General features: G+C 37.2%; 1 protein-coding gene across 1 annotated transcript; it reads left to right on the forward strand.

Moving 5' to 3' along the window:
* Positions 1-12835: 12835 nt before the first annotated feature.
* Positions 12836-15330, forward strand: LOC109218646 (BAG family molecular chaperone regulator 1-like). The gene is made up of 4 exons (XM_019383018.1): positions 12836-13582; positions 13930-14186; positions 14434-14580; positions 14658-15330. The coding sequence occupies exons 1-4, from the start codon at positions 13366-13368 to the stop codon at positions 14982-14984; spliced, it is 948 nt and encodes a 315-aa protein (XP_019238563.1). The 5' UTR covers positions 12836-13365; the 3' UTR covers positions 14985-15330.
* Positions 15331-19546: the final 4216 nt, after the last annotated feature.

Here is a 19546-nt window from a genome sequence, read left to right on the forward strand (position 1 = left end):
GATTTTCTTCACTTTTTTTTTGTATTTGATGTAAATAATACTTTTGTATATACATTAACAACAATTTTTATATAATTAGTTCAGTACAACTAATTTAGTTTAATACTACAACACAAACACAAACATAGCAACTTAACATAATTAAAATTCAGTTTAACAAATAAAAATACACGACACGGGAAACATAAAGATAAAGTAACACACTAAACACATACATGTCAATGTTTAGTCCCTGCCGCCCATTATTTTCTGCTCCAACCACTTAAATTGTTCTTTCAACTTATTTTTTTCTTCTTCTACCTCTTTAAGTTTCGCTTTCAACTCCGCAACCTCTCTTTTATGTTCTCTTTCACGTTCCCCCTGTTGTAAACACACATTATGAAGATGCTGCAAATATTCTTTGTAGTATTCCTGATAACAGGGTTCATCAACCCATACCTCAAAATCGCAAATAGGTTCGTCGGGAACCTTATAAAACTTGTTCATACAGTGCCAGTAGCGCCGTCCAACTTCACCATTATCCAACATCTTTGCATCATGCATTTTTTTCCACACTCGCACCTTGGTACATAAAGAGGTTGAGCCATTTTTGCGTTAAAAAAATCTTGCTTTTCTTGACAGATTTGCTATTACTTATTGTTGAGAGCAGAAAATAACTAGAATGAGCCCGTTATTTATAGGCAAGACAGCACACATAACGTAGTATCTAACCGCGCTATATCAACACACATAACGTAGTATTTGACCGCGTTATGAGTTCATGTTAAAGGTTCTGACGGATACGAAACAACTTTATGTCAGTTGAGCAGCCTTTTCAGTTTGGCAAGACAACACACATAACGTAGTATCTAATCGCACTATATCAACACACATAACGTAGTATTTGACCGCGCTATGCGTTGCGTGTTAAAGGTTCTGACGGGTACGAAACAACTTTATGTCAGTTGGCCAGCCTTTTCAGTTCGACAAGACAACACACATAACGTATTATTTAACCGCGCTATATACACACATAACGTAGTATTTAACCGCGCTATGCGTTGCATGTTAAAGGTTCCGACGGGTACGAAACAACTTTATGTCAGTTCCACAAGACAACACACATATATAAAATAACAAACATAATTAAAATTAAATTAATTAGCTTTATTATATTTCAATGTTGTTTCCAGTTCTTCCGAATATATAATTTTTTTTAATATCATTAAAAAACTGAAATGGAAAAGTTCAACTCATAATTAACAAACATAATTTTATTTTATAAAACTTGCAACTTAAACAAAACAACTAAATATTACAACATAAACTCATTGATAGTTAGGCATAATAGAAGAAGGACCACCACGAGCTTGAGTACAATTGCCACCCAAACCAGCCGAAGGACATTTTCGACGGTCATGTCCTGTTTGCGAGCATATACCACATCTGCGCGCATAAACGGTATCACTAACATCCATTTGGTTTCGTATACGCGTTCTCTTCTGCACCTGTATTCGACGCAAATAGGACTTGTTACACACCATTTTAAATGGTTCAAGCGGCCAATAATGCTCAGCACCCACTGGCTGCAACTGCCCACTATATGTGTTTAGGTACTTCGCAACACTATATTGTTGATCAACATAGTTGGTTGCACCTAAACCAACTTGTTGAAAGCACTTGATGGCATGTGAGCAAGGCATGTGGTAGATGGACCATTTTCCACAAGAGCATAACCTTGTANATCTTTTCCCAAGGGCCCGTTTCGGCCCCTTGTAAGGTGCGGCTGTCGCGCATGTACATTTGAATAAAATAGTTGTTTCGTCTTCATTTGTATATCTTTTGATTTCCACTATGACGAGTCCCTGACTCTTTTGATTGCGAGTTCGAACTTGCGAGATATGGTGAGGTCGGCTTCCGGTTTACCAGCTCAGGCGGAACCAACCTTAATTCGGACGAGGTTGAATTTAGATTCGCCCTCTTTGGGCGAAGTCAGTTCCGACTTGTATACTCAAGTGGGACTGAATTTTGACCTACTAATTTAGGCGGTCAATTTTTCCATGTGTCTTCGAGCGAGGTCGAACTTCTCTCTTGGAGAAGGTCGATGGCCGTAGGGGTATTATTTCGAGCAAGGTCAAAATTATAACCCGTTGTAAATTCGAGCGAGGTCGAGCTTCTCTTTTGGCAAAGGCCGATGGCCGTGGGGGTGTTATTTCGAGCAAGGTCGAAATTATAACCCGTTGTGAATTCGAAAGAGGTCGAACTTCTCTTTTGGCGAAGGACGATGGCCGTAGGGGTGTTATTTCGAGCAAGGTTGAAATTATAACCCGTTGTAAATTCGAGCGAGGTCAAACTTCTCTTTTGGCGAAGGCCGATGGCCGTAGAGGTGTTATTTCGAGCAAGGTCAAAATTATAACTCGTTGTAAATTCGAGCGAGGTCGAACTTCTCTTTTGGAGAAGGCCGATGTTCGTAGGGGTGTTATTTCGAGCAAGGTTGAAATTAGAACCCGTTGTAAATTCGAGCGAGGTCGAACTTCTCTTTTGGCGAAGGCCGATGGCCGTAGGGGTGTTATTTCGAGCAAGGTCGAAATTGAAACCCGTTGTGTTATTTCCGTTGGGTAACATTAATCGTTGTCGTGTTGTTTACGCGTGCATCGGGGCGAGTCATGGTTTGCTTAATTTTGCTTTTACTAGAGAGTACCGTGTGTTTCCTAGGTGAGTCCCAGTTCGCTCAATTTTGCTTTTATTGGAGAATGCCGCGTGTTTCATAGGTGAGTCCCAGTTTGCTTGATTTTGCTTTTACTGGAGATTGTTTTTCGATAGTTGATCTGTACCGAGCCATTTCTGTTATTTGTGATACGATGCGGCTTAGAAGGTTTTGCTCGGTCATCACTTGCGAGATGGCATGCTACAGAACCATTTCCTGGGGTGTTTCGGCGGTGTTGGTCCATCGCTTGCGTGCCTGTGCAAGTGTTCGCATTCCTGTTTCGAGCTAACAAAAGAGTGAAGATAAACCCAAATGAAATTGTCTGTTACTTCAGTCTAGCAAGCTGGTGAAAGGAGGGGCGACGTTGTAGGGTTACTCGCTCCGCCTAGTACTCAGATAGTGGTTTCTAATTTGGCAGCCACGTTTAGCTTCGCTATTTAGCTGCGTCTAGGCTTCTCGTGAGTTGGGCTTACCTCACCCGTTGGGACATCGAGGCCGAGTTTCAGTCCGATATGCGTAAACAATAAGGGAAACATGTCATGCTTTGTTTATAAATCATCTAGCGTGCGTGATACAAAAATAATGTGGGATATGCCTGATCTTCCAAAGGGTCATGCAGTAGGTTATCATCCCTTCCCAAGGGGTGGAAGTACAGGTCGGTATACAGGGTGAATACATCGCATGGGATCGCGGTCATGCCAAGCACATAGTGACCGTGGTCTACTTCGATCGTGCATATGACTTGCTAAACCCACCGTTACGGGTGGGGTATGGGTCTCGTATAGACATCGGTCATAATTTTTATTTTGTGTAGGGATCTAACCTAGATTGATACGGTTATTTCAAAAACTTATCTACCATTCTTTCCAAGTTGGCATTGTCACCGAGATGGTGAGGTTGTAACTGCCTGGAAGTAATACTTGGTTGGTTCTAGATCTAAAGGAAACTAAAGAATTTGGCTAAGAAATCCCCACAGACGACGCCAAATTGTTTGACAAAAAAGTGCAAGCCTTTTAGTTAAACCAATAAATGATAAAGTAGAGGGTAAATCTTAGCCCAACATAATCGGCTTTAGATCTAAGCATACTGGATACTAAAATCAAAGAGATCGAGTTTATGCAATATTTTTTTAGGATGATTGAAAGACATTAAATGTAAATAATAAGCTTACAACTTTGATATACTATTTCGTATTTGTAAAAGCAAAGAAGATAGGGAAGAAATCTTGTTAATAACTATGAGATCTAGCTTTATTGATTCAACAATGGAGATTACAAAGGTTTGTAACCCAAAATCTAGACTTCTTCCTTTGTTCCTTGGAGGTCTCTCCCTTATCTTCTCTTTCGTCTCCTTATTCCCAGATTCCTCTCTCTTTCTGCTTTACCCTCCTTATATATATTGTCAATTTTCCTTTTTACCCAACGATTCTTAACCAGCATGACCTCTCATGACCGGATTCCTCCTCACTTGCCCCAATGTTATGTTCTTCTGTGTAAGCCTTATGATGTCTCGATCTCGGCAGTGACTGAGATACTCGTCGCCATTACGCCTCATTGGCACAACCACGGCTTGGTCGACCCATTACCATTCCCTTTAATGATAACCATCTAGTGGTCAGATTTTGACCCATACATCAACTAAGCCTTTTGAGAGCCATTACCCCCCTGGACGCTGATGTGGCAAATTGTGTGGTCGCCTACCACGTGGATTTTTTTGTATATGTGGCATTTTTTGAACAATAAAATATATTTTTACCTTTTTAAGTATGTTACTTTTTTAGATAATTTTTTTCGAATACAATTTGTAATAGAACTTGGATAGAACTACATTATTTAGGCTAAATTTTTTTATTTGGCTAAAAACAATAAAGTTTTAGTTAATCTTTTTTTGAATTTAACCTGAAAATAAAGATTTATACAATTGAAATAAATAGTCAAGACATCTAAAAAGTTATAAAAATATATAGTTTGAAATTAATTATTTTGGCTATAATTTTTTATATAACTCTAAACTATGGTGCTCTAAAAATTTACTTGTTACATATTTTACCTAAAAAAGTAAAAATACACAGTTGAAATAAATAGTTATTACATTAAAAGAAGAAATAAGAAGAGTGAACAATTGCAAGAAATGACTTATTATTTCTAACATACTTATTGCAGAAATGCAGGATAAGGCTGCGTACGATAGACCATTGTGGTCCGGCCCTTCCCCGGACCCCGCGCATAGCGGGAGCTTAGTGCACTAGGCTGCCCCCTTTTTTTATTGCTCTAAAAATGTATCCATAGAGTAAATTATTTTTTGCAATTGTACACTCTTTTTATCTCTTCTTTTTGATACAATAATTATTTATTTCAACTGTGTATTTTTACTTTTTTCAGGTAAAATCTGTAAAAAAAATATATATATATATATATATATATATATTTTTAGAGCACCATAATTAGAGCTATATAAAATATTATAGTCAAATTAATTAATTTCAAACCATGTATTTTATAACTTTTTAGATGCCTCGACTATTTATTTCAATTGTAGAAATCTTTATTTTCATGTCAAATTCAAAAAAAGATTAACTAAAACTTTATTATTTTTAGCCAAATAAAATTTTTTAGCCTAAATAATGTAGTTCTTCAAGTTTTATTATAAATTGTATTCGAAAAAAATTATCTTAAAAAGTAACATACTTAAAAAGGTAAAAATATATTTTATTTTTCAAAAAAAAAATGTCACATATACAGAAAAATCTACGTGGCAGGCAAGTGCACTCACACAATTTGCCACATCAGCATCGAGGGGGGTAATGACTCTCAAAATACCTAGTTGAGAGGGGTAACTAAGACCACGAATAGTTTAAGACTGTAACTAATAATCCGTGGTATTTTGCCTAAAATAAAATGCAGTAGTGGACTTGCTTTGGATTTTGGAGCTGAGCAAACAGTTGGCTAATTGTTCATTGGCCAGATACCATTTGTACAAGAAGAAGACAACAAAGAAGTTGAGAAAGTAACATGAATCAGTGTCGGATGAGCAGCAGTGACATAAGGCGACTGCCTGCCTAAACCATACGCACGCCACCGGCCCCATCGAAAGGAATTCTCTAACAGTTTAGTGGCATAAATTCATGATCAAAACTAATTATTATTACATACAATAAACGTGAAATGAGTGCCATAACAATTAACACTGGTCTCAGGTGTCAGTAATTCGGTTATGAATTTAATTTTTTGTACACATTTATTATATTTTTAATACATATACAAAATTTAAGCTAAAATTAATGAGTTTATCTGCCCTTGCTCGTACCTAATTATAGTTATATCGGTATAAAATTCATGTAAATTAGTCTTAATACAAAGTAGGGTAGGCAAAACGGGCGTGTCGGGTCAGATATGTTGGGCACATGCCCATGTTGTTCAGCCAAAGGCCCAAAGACCCAATGGCCTAATCCTATTCTCTTTTGGTTTCCAATCCTATTTGGAATTGGATTTGGTTTATTCCTATTTTGAGTGGGTTTTGGCTTTAAGAAAAAGCACCACTCATGATCTATAAATAGGACAACCTTAGAGAATTATTCTATGCTTATTGATACAAGTCTTTGAAAGACTTAAGCACATAAGATTGGTTTATAGAGAGCTTTCATCAAGAGAGAAGAGAGAAGAAAAGTATTTGTTTTGCTGCAGATTTTTATTCCGACCAGCCAACTTCAAATCACGTTTTCCGATTCGTTAACCGTTGGATCGGGCTGAAATTTTGTCTGAGAGTTCGTAACATCTTGGTCTTGAATTTGAACGGTGGAGATCGGATTTAGAGTCTCGTAGCATCTGATTTTGAGCCTCGAACAGCAGCTTCGTTTTGTGGATTATACTCTTTCTTCAATTGATTAGTTGTTGCTCTTGTTGCTATTGTTGCTCCGTTTTTGGACCTTGTTGTGTAGCCAATTTGGAGAACTTTTGTAACTCTCTTATTGTTATATTGGAGCTTTTTGGATCTTTGTGATCCCGTGGTTTTTACCTTCAATTTGAAGGGTTTTCCACGTTAAAATTTGGTGTTCTTTATCTTCTTTATTTTCGGGTTTGCCTCTTCCTCAACATAACAGTGGTATCAGAGCCTTGGTTATTTATCCGGGTTGTTACGGAATGGAGGCGAATATGAGCAAGATGATATGTTTAAATGGGAGAAAATATAATGTTTGGAGAAGCAAGATGAAAGACTTGTTGTTCGTGAAGAAGATGCATCTACCCGTTTTTTCAGCTCATAAACCCGAGAGTATATCCGATGAAGATTGGGATTTCGAGCACCAACAAGTATGTGGATATATTCGACAATGGGTTGAAGATAATGTTCGCAACCATATTGTGAACGAGATACATACGAGATCATTGTGGGAAAAGCTAGAGACTCTTTATGCTTCAAAAACCGGGAACAACAAATTATTTTTGCTAAAGCAATTGATGACCTTTAAATACAAGGAAGGCATCCCTATTATTGATCACATAAATGATTTTCAGGGCGTCCTTGATCAACTATCTGGAATGGGGGTTAATTTTGATGATGAGATACAAGGACTTTGGCTTCTTAATACTCTGCCAGACTCTTGGGAAACTCTTCGTGTTTCTTTGACAAATTGAGCTCCTGGAGGTAAGGTGACCATGGAATATGCCAAGAGTGGTGTGTTGAACGAGGAAGTAAGGAGAAAATCTCAGGGTTCGTCCTCACAAGCAGATATCTTGGTTACAGAAGACCGGGGGAGAGATAGAACAAGAGGCTCAAGGAATAGAGGTAAAAGTAGAAGTAAGTCAAGGTCCAAATACTATAATGTTATATGCAACCACTATGGCAAGAAAGGACACATCAAAAGGTTTTGCCGCAAGTTGAATCAAGACACTAGAGAAGGAAAGAAAGTTGAAAATAACGAGAACAATGTTGCTGCTATTGTTCGAGATGACCTTCTTTTTGCTTATGATGAGAACGTCATCAATTTGGTATCCCATGAGACTAGCTGGATAGTAGATTCTGGAGCTACCTCACATGTTACACCAAGAAAAGATTTTTTCTCATCTTATACTGCTGTTGGTTCTAGAGTGTTGAAGATGGGCAATGCCAGTGAAGTTAAGGTGTTTGGTATTGGCACAGTTTGTTTGAAAACTAATAATGGTTCAACGTTAGTTCTTAAAGATGTCAAGCATGCTCCAGACTTTCCTTTCAATTTGATCTCCGCAGGAAGATTAGACGATGAAGGTTACCATAATACCCTCTTTAATGGTCAATGGAAGCTCACTAAGGGCTCGTTAGTAGTGGCTCGCGGAGTCAAGTCTGGTTATTTATATGTGACACAGGGCTCTATTAAATATGGTGAAAGGTGATACTTTATCAGAATTGTGGCACAGAAGATTGAGTCATATGAGCGATAGGGGGATTACGTATTTGGCTAAGAAAAATTTGCTTTCTGGATTGAAACAAGCAAAGCTGAAAAGGTGTATCCATTGTTTAGCTGGCAAACAGAAAAGGGTTTCCTTTCATATTCATCCTCCCTCAAGAAAGCCTGATTTATTGGAGCTAGTACACTCTGATTTGTGTGGTCCTTTTAAAGTAAAGTCAAAAGGTGGTGCACTTTACTTTGTGACCTTCATTGATGATCATTCTCGTAAGCTCTGGGTGTATCCTTTGAAATCTAAAGATCAAGCACTTGGCGTGTTTAAGGAATTTCAGTCCTTAGCTAAGAGACAGACGGGGAAGAAATTAAAATGTATTCGCACTGACAATGGTGGTAGAATCCCTTTGATAACTATTGCAAGGAACAAGGAATTCGTCATCAGAAAACTCCGCCCAAGACACCTCAATTGAACGGTTTGGCAGAGAGGATGAATAGAACTCTAGTTGAGAGAGTTAGATGCTTACTTTCAGAGGCTAAACTTCCAAATACATTTTGGGCGGAAGCACTTAACACTGTTGCCTATGTTATCAATTTGTCTCCTGTTGTTGCTTTGGATGGTGATGTCCCAGACAGAGTTTGGTTTGCCAAAGATGTTTCTTATGATCACCTGAGAGTTTTTGGGTGTAAAGCTTGTGTGCATATTCCTAAAGATGAGAGATCGAAACTGGATGTCAAAACTAAGCAATGCATCTTTATCGGTTATGGTAAGATGAGTTTGGGTATCATTTTTATGATCCAATTGATAATAAACTTATTAGAACTCGTGATGCAATATTCTTTGAAGACCAAATTATTGAAGATATTGACAAAGCTGAGAAGATAGATTCTCAGAGTAATGAGAGCTTAGTTGATATTGATCCAGTTTCAATTGCTAAGGCACCTATTGCACATGAAGGAACCCAAGACAATGATGGAGATAGTGATCAAGATCAAAATGATCATCATGGTGTAGATGTTATGGATGCTCCAGTTGATGAAGTTGTGGTTGATCAGCAACCAATTCCTGCACAGGTAACTACTTCGAATGCTCCTGAAACCTCTCTTAGAAGATCTACAAGGGAGAAGCAAAAATCCATGCGCTATCCTCCTGATGAGTATGTACTTTTGACTGACATGGAAGAACCTGAGAATTATGATGAAGCCATACAAGATACTCATAAAGATCAGTGGATCGAAGCGATGGAAGATGAGATGAAGTCACTCAATGAGAATGGCACATATGAGTTAGTGAAATTGCTGAAAGGTAAGAGAGCTTTATCTAACAAATGGATATTCAGAATAAAGCAAGATAACCATACCTCTGTGCCTAGATACAAGGCGAGGTTAGTTGTTAAAGGTTTTGGCTAGAAGAAGGGGAGTTGACTTTGATGAAATTTTCTTCCCTGTTGTGAAGATGTCTTCTATTCGTGTGGTTCTAGGCTTAGCCGCAAGTCTAGATTTAGAGGTTGAGCAGATGGATGTCAAGACTGCTTTTCTTCACGGTGATTTAGATGAGGAGATTTATATGGAGCAACCTGAGGGTTTTGTAACTAAGGGAAAAGAAAATTATGTCTGCAAATTAAAAAAGAGCCTGTATGGATTGAAACAAGCTCCAAGGCAATGGTATTTGAAGTTTGAATCTGTCATAGAAGAATAAGGGTATAAGAAAACTTCTTCAGACCACTGTGTATTCTTCCAGAAGTTCTCTGATGATGATTTTATTATTTTATTACTTTATGTGGATGATATGCTTATTGTTGGTAAGAATAAATCCAGAATCACAGTCCTTAAGAAGCAGTTGAGCAAATCGTTTGCGATGAAGGACTTGGGGCCAGCAAAGAAAATCTTGGGCATTCAAATCCACCGACATAGAGACAGAAATGAGTTATTTCTGTCCCAAAAGCAATACATTGATAAGGTAACCAAGAGGTTCAATATGACAGATGCAAAAGTGGTTAGTACACCTCTTGCTAAACACTTCAAATTCAGTATTAGTCAAAGTCCATCTACTGATGAAGAGAAAAAGGAGATGTCTCGTATTCCTTACTCTTCTGCCGTTGTAGCTTGATGTATGCTATGGTTTGCACTAGACCAGATATTGCACATGCCGTTGGTACTGTTAGCAGATTCCTTTCTAATAAAAACAACATTGGGATGCAGTAAAATGGATATTAAGGTATTTGAAAGGTACTGCAGATTTGAAGCTGTGCTTTGGCAATGGCAAGCCTGAACTTGTTTGTTACACAGACTCTGATTTAGGAGGCAATCTTGATAATTCAAGATCCACTTCCGGTTATTTGATCACTTTTGCAGGGGGAGCTGTTTCTTGGCAATCTAGACTACAGAAGTGCATAGCTCTATCCACCACAGAAGCCGAATATATTGCTGTCACAGAAGGTGCCAAAGAACTATTATGGATGAAGGATTTTATTAATGATCTTGGCTTTGAGCAGCCAAGGTACATCTTATTTTGTGATAATCAGAGTGCTATCTGTCTCACCAAGCACTCCACTTTTCATTCTAAGACCAAACATATAAATATAAAGTATCATTGGATACGAATGGCCGTGGAAGAGAAGTTATTTGAGGTTGAGAAGATACACACTGATGAAAATCCTTCGGATATGTTGACAAAGGCGGTGGCTGCAGATAAACATGAATTTTGAAGAAAATTGGCAGGCATGAAGCCTGTCAATAGTTCCTCTACTTGAAGACACATTTAGCCCCTTGGCTGGGGAGTTTGTTGGGCACATGCCCATGTTGTCCAGCCAAAGGCTCAATGGCCTAATCCTATTCTCTTTTGGTTTCCAATCCTATTTGGAATTGGATTTGGTTTATTCCTATTTTGAGTAGGTTTTGGCTTTAAGAGAAAGCACCACTCATGATCTATAAATAGGACAACCTTAGAGAATTATTCTATGCTCATTGATACAAGTATTTGAAAGACTTAAGCACATAAGAGTGGCTTAGAGAGAGCTGTCATCAAGAGAGAAGAGAGAAGAAAAATATTTCTTTTGCTGCAGATTTTTATTCCGACCAGCCAACTTCAAATCACGTTTTCCGATTCGTTAACCATTGGACCGGGCTGAAATTTTGACTGAGAGTTCGTAACATCTTGGTCTTGGATTTGAATGGTGAAGATCGGATTTGGAGGCTCATAGCATCTGATTTCGAGCCTCGAACAACAGCTTCATTTTGTGGATTATACTCTTTCTTCAATTGATTAGTTGTTGCTCTTGTTGCTATTGTTGCTCCGTGTTTGGCCCTTGTTGTGTAGCCAATTTGGAGAACTTTTGTAACCCTCTTATTGTTATAGTGGAGCTTTTTGGATCTTTGTGATCCCGTGGTTTTTACCTTCGATTTGAAGGGTTTTCCACGTTAAAATTTGGTGTTTTTTATCTTCTTTATTTTCGGGTTTGCCTCTTCCTCAACATAACAAGATATGCGTCGAGTAAAAAACGCTTAATGCAAAAACGGATAAATTATTCGACCCAACCGATATTTAATACGGATAAAAAATGGGTTAACCGGCGGATGACTTCTTGAATATGATTGCTTTTGGGAGAATTTCTAGTTTCCCAAACTTGAGGAACCCCAATTTGAGGCTTACAAATGTAAAAGTTAAACTCATTAGTTATCCATTGGTTATCCGTTTTCCAAGTATATAATATAGTTATTCTTATCCATATTTGACCCGTTTTTAAAAAGTTCATTATCCAACCTATTTTTTAATGGATAATATGGGTGATTAACGGTTTTCTTTTATCCATTTTGCCACCACTAATATATAAAGATACAGTAAATGAAGGAGGTTTAATTGAATCCTTGTGCTATTGTACATCATGCCCCTTTATAATTTAAAATTAAGAAAATGACCTTTTCATATCTCTTATATGTAAAAAAACAAATCTCTTATGTGTAAAAGTAAATTTCTGATGTGAAAAAAAAAGACAGCTAGGGTCATAAAACTAAAAATAAGTTTGTAAAGAACCACAAAACCAATAAATCCCTTTGCCGGAAACTTATATTGCCTAAATAGTATAAAAATAATTTTTTCTCTATGTATATAAACTTTTAAATTTCCTTGATATAAGTGGAATTTTTATTGTTGTGGCAAAGATAGTCCCAAAATTGCTTAAAGTCAGATGTTCAAATTTTTTGAATATCCTTGTTAAAATTCTTAACTTTGTCATTGAAGGCAACTATCAATTAGATTTTAATAGATATTTAGGTAAACTACAGCGGGACGAATAGAGTTCACTTGCGTTAGCCCTATATTTAACTCTTCAATAATATTAATTATTCCTTGGAAATTTTATTGGGTCTATGTAATAATCATTGTTTCGAGTGTTCTAGATTGGTATCCATAATCAACATAGAAATCATTAGTGCAAATAAAATGATGAGTGTATGTACTTACCTGCATAATTGCATTGTACACCTGTAGTAGCTTGGTGAAAAAGTCTTAGGATTTCTTTTCACTTTTCAGCCTTCGTCATTCTCCTTTTCTTTAAGCGGTTTTAGTTTTCATTTTTCTACCTTTTTCATGTTACTCATAAGCTTTATGCACAAGCCTCTGGCTACTTCCCTTGGCCTCATTTCTCCAATTATTATCTAACAACAACCTTAATAATAATGATATACTACCAATAATTAAATGGACATTATACCTTTTAAAAAATAAGTAATTCTGTAGCAGAGTTCTCTGCTTCTTTCTTGTGTTTCGCTGTCCACTCATTTATTTATACATATTTTTGAAGTATCTTATTTTCATCTCTCTCTCCTCCTACTTCTTCCAGCCTTCTCCACAGGCTGAACAAACCTAACAGATGGCAAATTAATTACTCCACTTTCTTTTTCTTCAGTTTCTGGTGGTGAAGCCAGGATTTTGATTCATTTTTAACATTGAAATCCTAAGCTGAATAATAGGACAAATCTGTGGTTTTTCAGATTGGCCGAGTGTCTCGACATTTTTGGCAAATTTGACGCTTACCTTTTGATTCTTTACATTTTCAGCTCTTCAAATAAGATCTGCTATTCCTTCTCAATTTCAGCTCTCTTTCAATTCTTGGTAAACACACCTCTCTCTTTCTCTCGGCATTTTCTCTGTACACACGTGTCACTGGCAGTTAGATGCTTAGACACTGACGCAACTGTAGATCTTTCAGTGTCAAAAGTCAATGCTTTGATCTCCTTCCTCAAAATTCAACGTTAGCAATTCAAATCATCTCTACATACATTCTTTAGCCTATAAACTCAAAAAATGATGCAAATGAAGACGAAAACCACCGGAATGCCGCCGATGATGAACGGTAGCTCTGATGCGGGCGAGAAGGAGTGGGAGCTGAGGCCCAGTGGAATGCTGGTCCAGAAACGAAACCCGGATTGTGAAAACCGTCCTCCTCCACCTACTATTCGGGTCCGGGTCAAGTATCACTCCATTTACCACGAGATCAATATCAGTTCTCAAGCAACCTTTGGTATGTTGTAACTTAAGTAGTACTCTCTCTTTACCATTTGTTTAACATTATTTAAAGTTAATTCGTTTACCGAAAAAATATATTTATATAATAAAAATAATTAACTTTATAGTTCTCATTTTTATCTTAATAATAAACTGTAATGACATGTTTAAAAACACAAGTTTTATTATTGCTACCCAACAATTATGCTATGTATTAAAAAAATTCTTTTCTCTTTAAATTTTAAATTATACTCAAATTATGTCAAACAAATTGGAACAAAGGGAGTACTGCATTTATATAGCGTCTTTGTATTTCCAATTGTGTTTTGATTTTGTTTGTGAATTTATGTTGTCAAATTGCAGGGGAACTGAAGAAGATGCTGACGGGGCCAACGGGATTGCACCACCAAGATCAGAAATTACTGTATAAGGATAAAGAGAGAGACAATAAAGCATTTCTTGATATTGCTGGAGTGAAGGATAAGTCCAAAATTGTTCTAATGGAAGACCCAATTAGCCAAGAAAAACGGTACCTCGAGATGAGAAAGAATGCTAAAGTGGAGAAGGCTGCTAAAACAATATCAGAGATCACTTTGGAAGTCGATAGGCTGGCTAGACAGGTAATAGAGAGAGAGAAAAAAACTTTTAAAACTTATAGTGTGAAATAAATCATATATATTGGCATAGCGATAACATTTCAGTAAAGGTAAAATAAAAAATTTAATTAAATTATTTTCGAATTTAGAAAGAAATCATTCGTTTTTTAACCAATTAAATAAGAGATATAAATTGGAACAAATATACACTCGATTTTCGATGAAAATATAGGTATTGTGGATAATTGTTACGTGCATTTTGATTGTCTAGGTTTCTGCACTGGAATCTATAATTTCCAAAGGTGGGAGAGTTGTAGAAAAGGATTTGATAAATCTGACAGAGTTATTGATGAATCAGCTGGTTCAATTAGATGGCATTATTGCTGAAGGTGATGTGAAGTTGCAGAGAAAAAATCAGGTATTAACGCATAGCTAGTGAACTTAGTTTAATTCATAAATAAAAAATCTTTAAAAAAATGTGATATATGTTTGCAGGTGAGAAGAGTGCAAAAGTGTGTTGAAACATTAGATGTATTGAAGATAAAAAATTCAGTTACAAAAGACCAACCTTCCCTAGCTCAGCAGCATCAAAGGCATTCCAATAAGCAAGCATCATCACCAGTTCAACACGAAAAATCGGTAAAAACCAAACAACAACAGCCATCAAAGAACTCAACCTCAGGGTCTGTAGTTATAACGACACAATGGGAAACGTTTGATTCCATGCCAGCGCCATTGCTGGACCATTTCTCATCACCTACAACCACACCAAGCACCCATGCTGCAGCTGTCCAACCGCGACTCAGTTGGGATTTGCTTTGAGTAAGTTGTAGCCAAAAGTGTTTGTGCTAGTTTAAAGGATCGTTTGGTGTGAATTTCTCCTTTCCTTTGTTGGTTTGGTACCTATTCTCCATTCTTTTATGTATCTAGATTTTTGTGAGATTCCCCTTTTTTCATGTATCTCCAACTTGAGAAATAATCTGGGGGTTGCTGCAAAATAGTTATTACTGGTGTATTAGGTTGTATTTCCTCTCAAGTTCTCTATTATGCTATCATCAATTTTCTACTGTAATGTCTGTGGTGTTGATACGTACGACAGTCAGATCATACTATTATGTATTTCCGATTGTAATGTTATTGAAGTTGATAGGTATAGTATATTCCTTAACTATGCAGATTGATACTTAAATCGTACAAAAACACCTGTTCAATTGAGAGTTGTGGTGTTCACCTTTTACCGGAGGTGATAGTACTGTAGGTGCTCAACTTCGTGTTGAGTTGATAGTTGATGTTAATGAGACTTGTTGTGACAAGGAGATGTGGCTTGTACTTGCGCAATGCAATGGAGTTTGGGATGGGGGTCTGATAAGTTTCCTGCGATGAATTTCTTAAACTAGGCAGGTGAGAATTACTGCTTGAGCTTATGCTTGATCTTCTTTGGTCGGTCGTATTCGTGTTTGATCCTATTGTTATCCGATTTCGGTTAGGTCTTCGAAACCTATATTGGTACTGATGCCCCAACGCCTTTGGACTTTGAGCTAGTCTGAGGTACAAAGAATTGTATGCTTCGAAGTATAGCAATGTAGAATCCATAGTATTCATGATCCTAGTTGCTTCAATAGCCCATTAGATGCAGTGCACATCAAGTGCTTACATCTGCAGCTCTTCGTCTGGTACCTCAATAGTCAATGAATTATTTGGCTTTCGGCAACCTTTAAAAAAGGAATATCATTGTTTAGGGGTGTCCTTCTATTGATACTATCTTTTAAAAAATCAAGCATCTGAATGCCATTCATCTTGTTTGTTTTTTTCCATGGTTAGTTTCCTGTCCTTTGTGTCAAGTTTGATGGAGGCCTCTTGCTTCATGTTTGTTATACGTTTCTTTAAACGGCCAGACTGCGAAATGGGATTCTTGTCATCCTTTGGCCGACAATCGTATTCTCCTCTGCTTTGAGCACTCACCTACCCTCTAAGGTGTGTATTCTCCTCTACCTGTCCTGAGAGATGTAGGAAAAAATAGTGTTGGCACATTAAATTGCAAATTGCACATTGAACGAAGCCGTATTGTCAGTGATCTTAATCTTGACAATGATTATCGAGATATGTTTAGCATTTTATGAGTTTCTCGTGACTCAATCTAAGTGTAAGAAGAGGTATGTTATAGGATCCACATAATTAGGTGTCATGTGAAAGCTAATAATGCATAATTTCAACGACGATAAATCATACTTACTCCGTTTCAATTTATGTGAAACTATTTCCTTTTTAGTCCGTGCAAAAAAAGAATGACCCCTTTTCCTATTTGGATGCAATTTATCTTTATGCAATGATTTATAGCCACACAAAATATGCTTCATTTTACACCACAAGTTTAAAAGTCTTCTCTCTTTTCTTAAGCTCCGTGCCCAGTCGAATGGGTTCACATAAATTGAAACGGAGGGAGTATATAAAAAAAAAGTATACCAAAAGAGACACATACATTTAACATGGTTCAGTTAATTGACCTTATTGAGCTATGAGTTTTGATGATTAACAAGTGTGTGCAATGAACATGCGCTAAGAACCAGGTTCTCGCAGTAGCTGCTGAAGGTCCTTATAGGGCAGTAACTTTTTACACGAAAGTTACTGCAGTCCGATATTGGTGGGAAGGATTCTTGATGCGATAAAGGTTGTTGCCTAAGGATATTTGCATATACGAGTCACAAAGCTTGAGGAGTCCTAATGATCTTAGGATTTGCAAGTAAAAGACAGTTAGACTGTGCTTAGGACTCCCAAAAATCTCAGAGTTGTGAGGAGTTAAATACCTTGCCTATGGACTATTGAAGTCTCACCTTTTCACGCCTCACCTGAAGAAAAGAGAATAAGCATTTTCGAGTTCAAAACACACGTGAAGTTCCTGATCAAGTTTGTTCTGAAAGTTAATTTCTTTTCTACTTGAGTCAGTTTAGTTCATGTGTATTGGGATATTGAGTTGTAATCATGATTTCATTCAAACAATATTAGTTGGAGTATTGCCTAAGTTTGCAAATTAGAGTAACTTGTATTCTTCATACAATAAGTATAAATAGGTAAAATGTGGAAGCTGTATTAGGTTACAAGAGTTATAATTGATACATTTGGCTTAGTTTTTCTAGTGAAGTTGAAGTTAAAATCCTACGTGGTAGGTTGTGGTTTTTGCACCTTTTAGCTGGGGTGATTTTCTATGTAAAATTGATGTCTTTGACTTTCATGTTTATTTTATTTACGCGTAAGGAGTAAGATAAAAAACTAAGTTCTTTAGTAATTTAGGAAGGCACTCGAAGCAACAATTGGTATCAGAGCGGGTTCTCTTAAACGTGGTTAACACCTAGAGAGATCTCGGAAGAAATGATGCTCCACCTGGAATCAACGAAGGGCAATCAACTACTAGACCACCCCTGTTTAATGGGAAATACTACAGTTGGTGGAAGGCAAGAATTGAGGATTTCCTAACGGCTAATGACTATGAACTATGGATTATAGTAAATGGAGGACCATTGATTCCCACCAAGCAAAATGGGCAAAAATAAAATAGTTCCCAAGGACCTTTCAGAATTTGTGGCAGTTGCCTTCAAAATGATAGAAAAGAATTCCAAGGCCAAGAAGATTCTCATTTGTGGACTTGGTCTTGATGAGTACAACAGGATATATCTGCCTGCTCCAACACAAAGAAAATCTTGGACGCACTTCAAACTGCTCATGAAGGGACAAATCAGGTAAAGAGATCAATAAATTGAGTTGCTCATGAGAAACTATGAGCTCTTCTCTATGAAAGAGCTTGAGCCTATTCAGGAGATGATAACCAGGTTCACTATTATAACAAATGAACTAAAGTCGTTGGAAAAGGTGTTTACCTCTGAAGAACTAGTTAGCAAAGTTCTGAGAATTCTTCCTGCCTCATGGGAACCAAAAGTTGCAACCTTTCAGGAAGCAAAGAAGTTGGACAAAATATCACTAGATGAGTTGATTGAAAATTTAAAAACTCATGAGATGAGGGAACTAGAACTATGCAAGGAAGAACCAAAGAGGGATAAGGCACAGGTTCTTAAAGCTACTGATGAAGATGAGTCTGACGATGATGATCTAGACATTGCAATGTTTGCTAAGTTCAAAAAATTCATGAAGAATTCCAGAAATGCACAAAAGACAAAGCAATAGCAAACCTAAGCAGACTAACAAGTCTTCATATGATAGATGCTATAAGTGTAACAAGCTGGATTACATGGTCAAAGATTGTCCAATGTGGGAAATTAATTGGAAGAAATAAAGAGTTGAGAAAGAAAAAAGGGATAAGTTGAAGGAGCGAGGCCTAAACAAAAGCAAAATCCTAGGTGAGAGATTCACTGAGGCCATGAAACAAACTTTTCTGGTAGCATATGAAGATAGTGGAAGTGACAAAGAAGAGGATGAGACTATCAGTCTATATGCTGTAATTCACTCATACGAGTCTAATGAGTCTGAACCTCCTACAACTAGGATGCACATTGGAAGACCCTCTCCCTTTGATGAACATCACTTTTATGAATGAAAGATGCGCATGGAGGTGTTCCTTCAGGCAACTGATTTTGACATGTGGATAATTGTCAATCGCGGGCCAATCATACTTACAAAAGTTGATAGCAATGGAAACAAGAGCATCAAAAGAGAAGAAGAATAAAATATTGAGGCTCGCCAGATCATCCAGAAAAATGCTAAAGCAAAGGGCCTCCTTTATAGGATTCTGCCAAGGAATGTTCTCGACAAGGTGTCCTCCTGCATCTTTGCCGATAACATATGGAGGACCCTGGAAGCTGACTATGAAAATGAAAATATTGGTTAGCACTGATGGCAATTGAGAAAAGCAAGTCAGAAAAGGAAGTGATAGGGATGATGACCATGAGTGATTCAGAGCCCGAAGACAAACCAAATAAGGTAAGTATCTCTAATCTGAAAGAAAATATTCATGCTATCACTACTAGAAACTAGAGCTATGGCAACGCTTTTTATAGCCACGGTTTTGTAACCGTTGCTATAGATGGTCTGTTGCAACGGTTTGAACCGTTGCGTAAGGTAATTGATACTATTGGCACAGTTTAGCCTCTAAACCGTTGCAGTAGTCTAAAAACCATTACAGTAGATTTTTTATGGCAACGATTTTGGACAACTGTAACAATAAGTTTATCTATGGTAACGGGTATTTGCAATTTTAATGTACGGCAACAGTTACGAATTCCCTCTAAAATTTAATTATACACATTCAAATTAACTGGAGTCTTAATTAATTACCTGCAGTGAATATATACTTGCGATCAATTTCAACTTTATTTTAGCACTCACAGTGAATTGGGAAGTGAGATATGGAGTGGACACGTGGCAGGAAACATGCT

The sequence above is a fragment of the Nicotiana attenuata genome, unplaced genomic scaffold (genome assembly GCF_001879085.1).
Source record: "Nicotiana attenuata strain UT unplaced genomic scaffold, NIATTr2, whole genome shotgun sequence".
NCBI lineage: Eukaryota > Viridiplantae > Streptophyta > Magnoliopsida > Solanales > Solanaceae > Nicotiana > Nicotiana attenuata.

Bases quoted from the DNA above. Each gene is read 5' to 3' on its own strand.
- LOC109218646 (XM_019383018.1), top strand. From the start codon at position 13,366: ATGATGCAAATGAAGACGAAAACCACCGGAATGCCGCCGATGATGAAC. The intron at 14,187-14,433 runs GTAATAGAGAGA...TTGATTGTCTAG, and splicing joins TCGATAGGCTGGCTAGACAG to GTTTCTGCACTGGAATCTAT. The intron at 14,581-14,657 runs GTATTAACGCAT...ATATGTTTGCAG, and splicing joins AGTTGCAGAGAAAAAATCAG to GTGAGAAGAGTGCAAAAGTG.